This window comes from Coregonus lavaretus (genome assembly GCF_964263955.1).
Source record: "Coregonus lavaretus genome assembly, chromosome: 8".
Classification (NCBI taxonomy): domain Eukaryota; kingdom Metazoa; phylum Chordata; class Actinopteri; order Salmoniformes; family Salmonidae; genus Coregonus; species Coregonus lavaretus.
The window spans coordinates 61891018-61903207 of record NC_139995.1 but is presented as its reverse complement, the minus strand read 5'-3'; the positions used below and the strand labels follow the sequence as shown (position 1 = coordinate 61903207).

The 12190-nt window shown below is 39.1% G+C and overlaps 1 protein-coding gene across 1 annotated transcript in view; it reads left to right on the top strand.

Annotated features, from left to right (window-relative positions):
• wnt7aa (wingless-type MMTV integration site family, member 7Aa) overlaps positions 1-11567 on the top strand; it is a gene marked incomplete at both ends in the record, with an annotated part of 50235 nt that extends 38668 nt beyond the window's left edge. The window contains one exon of the mRNA XM_084167091.1: positions 11088-11567. Coding sequence (XP_084023217.1) covers positions 11088-11567 — 480 coding nt within the window. The remainder of the gene's footprint in view (positions 1-11087) is intronic.
• Positions 11568-12190: the final 623 nt, after the last annotated feature.

Here is a 12190-nt window from a genome sequence, read left to right as displayed (position 1 = left end):
TGAACCATGTTGTATACTGTAGGATGAACCATGTTGTATACTGTAGGATGAACCATGTTGTATACTGTAGGATGAAGCATGTTGTATGCTGTAGGATGAACCATATTGAATACTGTAGAATGAACCACGTTTTATGCTGTTGGATGAACCATGTTGAATACTGTAGGATGAACCATTTTGTATACTGTAGGATGAACCATGTTGTATACTGTAGGATGAACCACGTTGAATACTGTAGGATGAACAACGTTTTATGCTGTAGGATGAACCATGTTGAATACTATAGGATGAACCATGTTGTATACTGTAGGATGAACCATGTTGAATACTGTAGAACCACATTGTATACTGTAGGATGAACCATGTTGTATACTGTAGGATGAACCATGTTGAATACTGTAGGATGAACCATGTTGTATGCTGTAGAATGAACCATGGTGTATACTGGTAGGATGAACCACATTGTATACTGTAGGATGAACCATGTTGTATACTGTAGGATGAACCATGTTGTATACTGTAGGATGAACCATGTTGAATACTGTAGGATGAACCATGTTGAATACTGTAGGATGAACCATGTTGAATACTGTAGAACCACATTGTATACTGTAGGATGAACCATGTTGTATACTGTAGGATGAACCATGTTGTATACTGTAGGATGAACCACGTTGAATACTGTAGGATGAACAACGTTTTATGCTGTAGGATGAACCATGTTGAATACTATAGGATGAACCATGTTGTATACTGTAGGATGAACCATGTTGAATACTGTAGAACCACATTGTATACTGTAGGATGAACCATGTTGTATACTGTAGGATGAACCATGTTGAATACTGTAGGATGAACCATGTTGTATGCTGTAGAATGAACCATGGTGTATACTGGTAGGATGAACCACATTGTATACTGTAGGATGAACCATGTTGTATACTGTAGGATGAACCATGTTGTATACTGTAGGATGAACCATGTTGAATACTGTAGGATGAACCATGTTGAATAGTGTAGGATGAACCATGTTGAATACTGTAGAACCACATTGTATACTGTAGGATGAACCATGTTGTATACTGTAGGATGAACCATGTTGTATGCTGTAGAATGAACCATGGTGTATACTGGTAGGATGAACCACATTGTATACTGTAGGATGAACCATGTTGTATACTGTAGGATGAACCATGTTGTATACTGTAGGATGAACCATGTTGTATGCTGTAGAATGAACCATGGTGCATACTGGTAGGATGAACCACATTGTATACTGTAGGATGAACCATGTTGTATACTGTAGGATGAACCATGTTGTATACTGTAGGATGAACCATGTTGAATACTGTAGGATGAACCATGTTGAATACTCTAGGATGAACCATGTTGTATACTGTAGGATTAACCATGTAGTATACTGTAGGATGAAACATGTTGAATACTGTAGGATGAACCATGTTGTATACTGTAGAATGAACCATTTTGTATACTGTAGGATGAACCATGTTGTATACTGTAGAATGAACTATATTGAATACTGTAGGATGAACCACGTTTTATGCTGTAGGATGAACCATGTTGTATACTGTAGGATGAAGCATGTTGTATGCTGTAGGATGAACCATATTGAATACTGTAGAATGAACCACGTTTTATGCTGTTGGATGAACCATGTTGAATACTGTAGGATGAACCATTTTGTATACTGTAGGATGAACCATGTTGTATACTGTAGGATGAACCACGTTGAATACTGTAGGATGAACAACATTTTATGCTGTAGGATGAACCATGTTGAATACTACAGGATGAACCATGTTGTATACTGTAGGATGAACCATGTTGAATACTGTAGGATGAACCACGTTGTATACTGTAGGATGAACCACGTTGTATACTGTAGAATGAACCATGTTGTATACTGTAGGATGAACCATGTTGTATACTGGTAGGATGAACTACGTTGTGTGCTGTAGGAAGAACCACGTTGTATACTGGTAGGATGAACCATGTTGTATACTGTAGGATGAACCATGTTGTATACTGTAGGATGAACCATGTTGTATACTGTAGGATGAACCACATTGTATACTGTAGGATGAACCATGTTGTATACTGTAGTATGAACCATGTTGTATGCTGTAGAATGAACCATGGTGTATACTGGTAGGATGAACCACATTGTATACTGTAGGATGAACCATGTTGTATACTGTAGGATGAACCATGTTGTATACTGTACGATGAACCATGTTGAATACTGTAGGATGAACCATGTTGAATACTCTAGGATGAACCATGTTGTATACTGTAGGATTAACCATGTAGTATACTGTAGGATGAACCATGTTGAATACTGTAGGATGAACCATGTTGAATACTGTAGGATGAACCATGTTGAATACTGTAGGATGAACCACGTTGTATACTGTAGGATGAACCACTTTGTATACTGTAGGATGAAGCATGTTGTATGCTGTAGGATGAACCATATTGAATACTGTAGGATGAACCACTTTTTATGCTGTAGTATGAACCACGTTCTATACTGGTAGGATGAACCATGTTGTATACTGTAGGATGAAGCATGTTGTATGCTGTAGGATGAACCATATTGAATACTGTAGAATGAACCACGTTTTATGCTGTTGGATGAACCACGTTGTATACTGTAGGATGAACCATGTTGTATACTGTAGGATGAACCACATTGTATACTGTAGGATGAACCATGTTGTATACTGTAGGATGAACCATGTTGTCTGCTGTAGAATGAACCATGGTGTATACTGGTAGGATGAACCACGTTGTATACTATAGGATGATCCATGTTGTATACTGTAGGATGAACCATGTTGTATACTGTAGGATGAACCATGTTGAATACTGTAGGATGAACCATGTTGAATACTGTAGGATGAACCATGTTGTATACTGTAGGATTAACCATGTAGTATACTGTAGGATGAACCATGTTGAATACTGTAGGATGAACCATGTTGTATGCTGTAGGATGAACCATATTGAATACTGTAGAATGAACCATGTTGTATACTGTAGGATGAACCATGTTGTATACTGTAGAATGAACCATGTTGTATACTGTAGGATGAACTATGTTGTATACTGTAGGATGAACCATGTTGTATACTGTAGGATGAACCATGTTGTATACTGTAGGATGAACCATGTTGTATACTGTAGGATGAACCATATTGAATCCTGTAGGATGAACCACGTTTTATGCTGTAGGATGAACCATGTTGTATGCTGTAGGATGAACCATGTTGTATACTGTAGGATGAAGCATGTTGTATACTGTAGGATGAAGCATGTTGTATGCTGTAGGATGAACCATATTGAATACTGTAGAATGAACCACGTTTTATGCTGTTGGATGAACCATGTTGAATACTGTAGGATGAACCATTTTGTATACTGTAGGATGAACCATGTTGTATACTGTAGGATGAACCACGTTGAATACTGTAGGATGAACAACGTTTTATACTGTAGAATGAACCATGTTGTATACTGTAGGATGAAACATGTTGTATACTGGTAGGATGAACTACGTTGTGTGCTGTAGGATGAACCACGTTGTATACTGGTAGGATGAACCATGTTGTATACTGTAGGATGAACCATGTTGTATACTGTAGGATGAACCATGTTGTCTGCTGTAGAATGAACCATGGTGTATACTGGTAGGATGAACCACGTTGTATACTGTAGGATGATCCATGTTGTATACTGTAGGATGAACCATGTTGTATACTGTAGGATGAACAATGTTGAATACTGTAGGATGAACCATGTTGAATACTGTAGGATGAACCATGTTGTATACTGTAGGATTAACCATGTAGTATACTGTAGGATGAACCATGTTGAATACTGTAGGATGAACCATGTTGTATGCTGTAGGATGAACCATATTGAATACTGTAGAATGAACCATGTTGTATACTGTAGGATGAACCATGTTGTATACTGTAGAATGAACCATGTTGTATACTGTAGGATGAACTATGTTGTATACTGTAGGATGAACCATGTTGTATACTGTAGGATGAACCATGTTGTATACTGTAGGATGAACCATGTTGTATACTGTAGGATGAACCATATTGAATCCTGTAGGATGAACCACGTTTTATGCTGTAGGATGAACCATGTTGTATGCTGTAGGATGAACCATGTTGTATACTGTAGGATGAAGCATGTTGTATACTGTAGGATGAAGCATGTTGTATGCTGTAGGATGAACCATATTGAATACTGTAGAATGAACCACGTTTTATGCTGTTGGATGAACCATGTTGAATACTGTAGGATGAACCATTTTGTATACTGTAGGATGAACCATGTTGTATACTGTAGGATGAACCACGTTGAATACTGTAGGATGAACAACGTTTTATGCTGTAGGATGAACCATGTTGAATACTATAGGATGAACCATGTTGTATACTGTAGGATGAACCACGTTGAATACTGTAGGATGAACAACGTTTTATGCTGTAGGATGAACCATGTTGAATACTATAGGATGAACCATGTTGTATACTGTAGGATGAACCATGTTGAATACTGTAGAACCACATTGTATACTGTAGGATGAACCATGTTGTATACTGTAGGATGAACCATGTTGTATGCTGTAGAATGAACCATGGTGTATACTGGTAGGATGAACCACATTGTATACTGTAGGATTAACCATGTTGTATACTGTAGGATGAACCATGTTGAATACTGTAGGATGAACCATGTTGAATACTGTAGGATGAACCATGTTGAATACTGTAGAACCACATTGTATACTGTAGGATGAACCATGTTGTATACTGTAGGATGAACCATGTTGTATGCTGTAGAATGAACCATGGTGTATACTGGTAGGATGAACCACATTGTATACTGTAGGATGAACCATGTTGTATACTGTAGGATGAACCATGTTGTATACTGTAGGATGAACCATGTTGTATACTGTAGGATGAACCATGTTGTATGCTGTAGAATGAACCATGGTGTATACTGGTAGGATGAACCACATTGTATACTGTAGCATGAACCATGTTGTATACTGTAGGATGAACCATGTTGTATACTGTAGGATGAACCATGTTGAATACTGTAGGATGAACCATGTTGAATACTCTAGGATGAACCATGTTGTATACTGTTGGATTAACCATGTAGTATACTGTAGGATGAAACATGTTGAATACTGTAGGATGAACCATGTTGTATACTGTAGAATGAACCATTTTGTATACTGTAGGATGAACCATGTTGTATACTGTAGAATGAACCATATTGAATACTGTAGGATGAACCACGTTTTATGCTGTAGGATGAACCATGTTGTATACTGTAGGATGAAGCATGTTGTATGCTGTAGGATGAACCATATTGAATACTGTAGAATGAACCACGTTTTATGCTGTTGGATGAACCATGTTGAATACTGTAGGATGAACCATTTTGTATACTGTAGGATGAACCATGTTGTATACTATAGGATGAACCACGTTGAATACTGTAGGATGAACAACATTTTATGCTGTAGGATGAACCATGTTGAATACTATAGGATGAACCATGTTGTATACTGTAGGATGAACCATGTTGAATACTTTAGGATGAACCACGTTGTATACTGTAGGATGAACCATGTTGTATACTGTAGAATGAACCATGTTGTATACTGTAGGATGAACCATGTTGTATACTGGTAGGATGAACTACGTTGTATGCTGTAGGATGAACCACGTTGTATACTGGTAGGATGAACCATGTTGTATACTGTAGGATGAACCATGTTTTATACTGTAGGATGAACCATGTTGTATACTGTAGGATGAACCACATTGTATACTGTAGGATGAACCATGTTGTATACTGTAGGATGAACCATGTTGTATGCTGTAGAATGAACCATGGTGTATACTGGTAGGATGAACCACATTGTATACTGTAGGATGAACCATGTTGTATACTGTAGGATGAACCATGTTGTATACTGTAGGATGAACCATGTTGAATACTGTAGGATGAACCATGTTGAATACTCTAGGATGAACCATGTTGTATACTGTAGGATTAACCATGTAGTATACTGTAGGATGAACCATGTTGAATACTGTAGGATGAACCATGTTGTATACTGTAGGATGAACCATGTTGTATACTGTAGAATGAACCATTTTGTATACTGTAGGATGAACCATGTTGTATACTGTAGAATGAACCATATTGAATACTGTAGGATGAACCACGTTTTATGCTGTAGGATGAACCATGTTGTATACTGTAGGATGAAGCATGTTGTATGCTGTAGGATGAACCATATTGAATACTGTAGGATGAACCACTTTTCATGCTGTAGTATGAACCACGTTCTATACTGGTAGGATGAACCATGTTGTATACTGTAGGATGAACCATGTTGAATACTGTAGGATGAACCATGTTGTATAATGTAGGATGAACCACGTTGAATACTGTAGGATGAACAACGTTTTATGCTGTAGGATGAACCATGTTGAATACTATAGGATGAACCATGTTGTATACTGTAGGATGAACCAATGTGGAATACTGTAGGATGAACCACGTTGTATACTGTAGGATGAACCACGTTGTATACTGTAGGATGAACCATGTTGTAAACTGTAGGATGAACCATGTTGTATACTGGTAGGATGAACCATGTTGTATACTGTAGGATGAACCATGTTGTATACTGTAGGATGAACCATGTTGTATACTGTAGGATGAACCATTTTGTATACTGTAGGATGAACCATGTTGAATACTGTAGGATGAACCATGTTGAATACTGTAGGATTAACCATGTTGTATACTGTAGGATGAACCATGTTGAATACTGTAGGATGAACCATGTTGTATACTGTAGGATGAACCATGTTGTATACTGTAGAATGAACCATGTTGTATACTGTAGGATGAACCATGTTGTATACTGTAGAATGAACCATATTGAATACTGTAGGACGAACCACGTTTTATGCTGTAGGATGAACCATGTTGAATACTGTAGGATGAACCATGTTGTATACTGTAGGATGAACCATGTTGTATACTGTAGAATGAACCATGTTGTATACTGTAGGATGAACCATGTTGTATACTGTAGAATGAACCATATTGAATACTGTAGGACAAACCACGTTTTATGCTGTAGGATGAACCATGTTGTATACTGTAGGATGAAGCATGTTGTATGCTGTAGGATGAACCATATTTAATACTGTAGGATGAACCACTTTTTATGCTGTAGGATGAACCACGTTCTATACTGGTAGGATGAACCATGTTGTATACTGTAGGATGAACCATGTTGAATACTGTAGGATGAACCACGTTCTATACTGGTAGGATGAACCATGTTGTATACTGTAGGATGAACCATGTTGAATACTGTAGGATGAACCATGTTGAATACTGTAGGATGAACCACGTTGTATACTGTAGGATGAACCACATTATATACTGTAGGATGAACCATGTTGTATACTGTAGGATGAACTATGTTGTATACTGTAGGATGAACCATGTTGTATACTGTAGGATGAACCATGTTGTATACTGTAGGATGAACCACGTTGTATACTGTAGGATGAACCATGTTGTATACTGTAGGATGAACCATATTGAATACTGTAGGATGAACCACGTTTTATGCTGTAGGATGAACCATGTTGTATGCTGTAGGATGAACCATGTTGTATACTGTAGGATGAAGCATGTTGTATACTGTAGCATGAAGCGTGTTGTATGCTGTAGGATGAACCATATTGAATACTGTAGAATGAACCACGTTTTATGCTGTAGGATGAACCATGTTGTATACTGTAGGATGAACCATTTTGTATACTGTAGGATGAACCATGTTGTATACTGTAGAATGAACCATGTTGTATACTGTAGGATGAACCATGTTGTATACTGTAGGATGAACCACGTTGAATACTGTAGGATGAAGAACGTTTTATGCTGTAGGATGAACCATGTTGAATACTATAGGATGAACCATGTTGTATACTGTAGGATGAACCATGTTGAATACCGTAGGATGAACCACGTTGTATACTGTAGGATGAACCACGTTGTATACTGTAGGATGAACCATGTTGTATACTGTAGGATGAACCATGTTGTATACTGGTAGGATGAACTACGTTGTGTGCTGTAGGATGAACCACGTTGTATACTGTAGGATGAACCATGTTGTATACTGTAGGATGAACCACATTGTATACTGTTGGATGAACCATGTTGTATACTGTAGGATGAACCATGTTGTATGCTGTAGAATGAACCATGGTGTATACTGGTAGGATGAACCACGTTGTATACTGTAGGATGAACCATGTTGTATACTGTAGGATGAACCATGTTGTATACTGTAGGATGAACCGTGTTGTATATTGTAGGATGAACCATGTTGTATACTGTAGGATGAACCACGTTGTATACTGGTGGGATGAACCATGTTGTATACTGTAGGATGAACCATGTTGAATACTGTAGGATGAACCATGTTGAATACTGTAGGATGAACCACGTTGTATACTGTAGGATGAACCATGTTGTAAACTGTAGAATGAACCATGTTGTATACTGTAGGATGAACCATATTGAATACTGTAGGATGAACCACGTTTTATGCTGTAGGATGAACCATGTTGTATGCTGTAGGATGAACCATGTTGTATACTGTAGGATGAAGCATGTTGTATGCTGTAGGATGAACCATATTGAATACTGTAGGATGAACCACGTTTTATGCTGTAGGATGAACCAAGTTGTATACTGGTAGGATGAAACCTGTTGTATACTGTAGGATGAACCATGTTGAATACTGTAGGATGAACCACGTTGTATACTGTAGGATGAACCATGTTGTATACTGTAGGATGAACCATGTTGTATACTGTAGGATGAACCATGTTGTATACTGTAGGATGAACCATGTTGTATACTGTAGGATGAACCATTTTGTATGCTGTAGAATGAACCATGGTGTATACTGGTAGGATGAACCACGTTGTATACTGTAGGATGAACCATGTTGTATACTGTAGGATGAACCACGTTTTATGCTGTAGGATGACCCATGTTGTATACTGTAGGATGAAGCATGTTGTATGCTATAGGATGAACCATATTGAATACTGTAGGATGAACCACGTTTTATGCTGTAGGATGAACCACGTTGTATACTGGTAGGATGAACCATGTTGTATACTGTAGGATGAACCATGTTGAATACTGTAGGATGAACCATGTTGAATACTGTAGGATGAACCACGTTGTATACTGTAGGATGAACCACGTTGTATACTGTAGGATGAACCATGTAGTATACTGTAGGATGAACCACGTTGTATACTGTAGGATGAACCACGTTGTATACTGTAGGATGAACCATGTTGTATACTGTAGGATGAACCATGTTGAATACTGTAGGATGAACCATGTTGTATACTGGTAGGATGAACCATGTTGTATACTGTAGGATGAAACATGTTGTATGCTGTAGGATGAACCATATTGAATACTGTATGATGAACCACGTTTTATGCTGTAGGATGAACCATGTTGAATACTGTAGGATGAACCATGTTGAATACTGTAGGATGAACCACGTTTTATGCTGTACTATGAACCATGTTGAATACTGTAGGATTAACCATGTTGAATACTGTAGGATGAACCATGTTGTATGCTGTAGGATTAACCATGTTGAATACTGTAGGGTGAACCATGTTGAATACTGTAGGATGAAGCATGTTGTATGCTGTAGGATGAACCATGTTGAATACTGTAGAATGAAGCATGTTGTATGCTGTAGGATGAACCATGTTGAATACTGTAGGGTGAACCATGTTGAATACTGTAGGGTGAACCATGTTGTATACTGTAGGATGAAGCATGTTGTATGCTGTAGGATGAACCATGTTGAATACTGTAGGATGAACCATGTTGAATACTGTAGGTTGAACCATGTTGTATGCTGTAGGATGAACCATGTTGAATACTGTAGGGTGAACCATGTTGTATTCTGTAGGATGAACCATATTGAATACTGTACGATGAACCATGTTGTATACTGTAGGATGAAGCATGTTGTATGCTGTAGGATGAAGCATGTTGTATGCTGTAGGATGAAGCATGTTGTATGCTGTAGGATGAAGCATGTTGTATGCTGTAGGATGAAGCATGTTGTATGCTATAGGATGAACCATGTTGTGATTGACTACCACTGACATAGCGTGCCAAAGACATCTGGAATGTTTATGATCAATTGGAATGTTTTAAAGCCTTTTTCTCGACCTGTTTAACTATTTAAGGTATTCTGCTGTAATACCTTATCAGGGACACGAAGAAACAGGAACATACCCTCTGCTTTTGAGGAAATATGTAATTTAATGTTTCTAGCCCTCAAGTTATTTTTAAACTTACAACCAATACTGTATCCTATATGTCAATAATACAGTAATAATACAATAACTTACTGTATATCTCTATATGATCCTCCTAACCTGACAAGTCGACTCACTAGATCAGGATGTCTTAACAGAACCATCTGGTTTAGTAGTGACCCTCTCTCTGTATCTGACCCTCCTTCGCTCTCTCTCTCTCTCTCTCTCTCTCTCTCTCTCTCTCTCTCTCTCTCTCTCTCTCTCTCTCTCTCTCTCTCTCTCTCTCTCTCTCTCCTCTCCCCTCTCTCTCCCTCTCTCTCTCTCTCTCTCTCTCTCTCTCTCTCTCTCTCTCTCTCTCTCTCTCTCTCTCTCTCTCTCTCTCTCTCTCTCTCTCTCTCTCTCTCTCTCTCTCTCTCTCTCTCTCTCTCTCTGTCTCTCTCTCGCTCTCTCTCTGTATATACCTCTTACTAAAGCATAGTTTAAATTTAATTCAAATCGAAACGTGTTGTTCTCTTACACAGATTTGCAGATGCTATCGCAGGTGCAGCGAAATGCTTGTGTTTGTAGCTCCAGCAATCAGTTGAATGCAGTGTATATGACCCTGTGTTCCTCTCTGTGTCCCAGGTCCTGGAGAAGAGTATGCATTTGGAGTGTAACTGTCACGGAGTGTCAGGATCCTGCACCACTAGGACGTGTTGGACCACGCTGCCCATGTTCCGCCAGCTGGGGTACATTCTGAAGGACAAGTACAACCAGGCCGTGCACGTAGAACCGGTGCGCGCCACGCGCCACAAACGACCCACCTTCCTGAAGGTCAAGAAGGCCCACTCCTACAGGAAGCCCATGGACACAGACTTGGTGTTTGTAGACAGGAGCCCTAACTACTGCGAGGCCGACCTGGTCACCGGCAGCGTGGGTACCCACGGGAGGTTATGTAACAAGACAGCCCAACAGACTAATAGCTGTGACCTGATGTGTTGTGGACGAGGTTACGACACTCACCAGTACTCTAGAGTCTGGCAGTGCAACTGCAACTTCCTCTGGTGCTGCTATGTGAACTGTAATACCTGCAGAGAGAGAACAGAGGTATACACCTGTAAGTAATCTCTCATGTACAGACGCACGTAACATAGAACTATCAAAGCATCCGTCAAAAGACTGTGGGATGCGACGACCAACGAGGAACTTTGTTCCGGTTCGCATCGTTTGGACAAATCACGATTTTGCAGGTGTTCACCTTTTGAATTTCTGAAGGGGAGGGGACATTTGGATCATGATTTAGCTGAGAGTTTCCATTTAGGGGGGTGGAGACTTCACTAGTCTCCTTAGTATCTTATCATTTAGGGGGGTGAAGACTTCACTAGTCTCCTTAGTATCTTATCATTTAGGGGCGTGGAGACCACTAGTCTCCGTAGTATCTTATCATTTAGGGGGGTGGAGACTTCACTAGTCTCCTTAGTATCTTATCATTTAGGGGCGTGGAGATCACTAGTCTCCTTAGTATCTTATCATTTAGGGGGGTGAAGACTTCACTAGTCTCCTTAGTATCTTATCATTTAGGGGCGTGGAGACCACTAGTCTCCTTAGTATCTTATCATTTAGGGGGGTGAAGACTTCACTAGTCTCCTTAGTATCTTATCATTTAGGGGGGTGGAGCCTTCACTAGTCTCCTTAGTATCTTATCATTTAGGGGGGTGGAGCCTTCACTAGTCTCCTTAGTGTCTTAT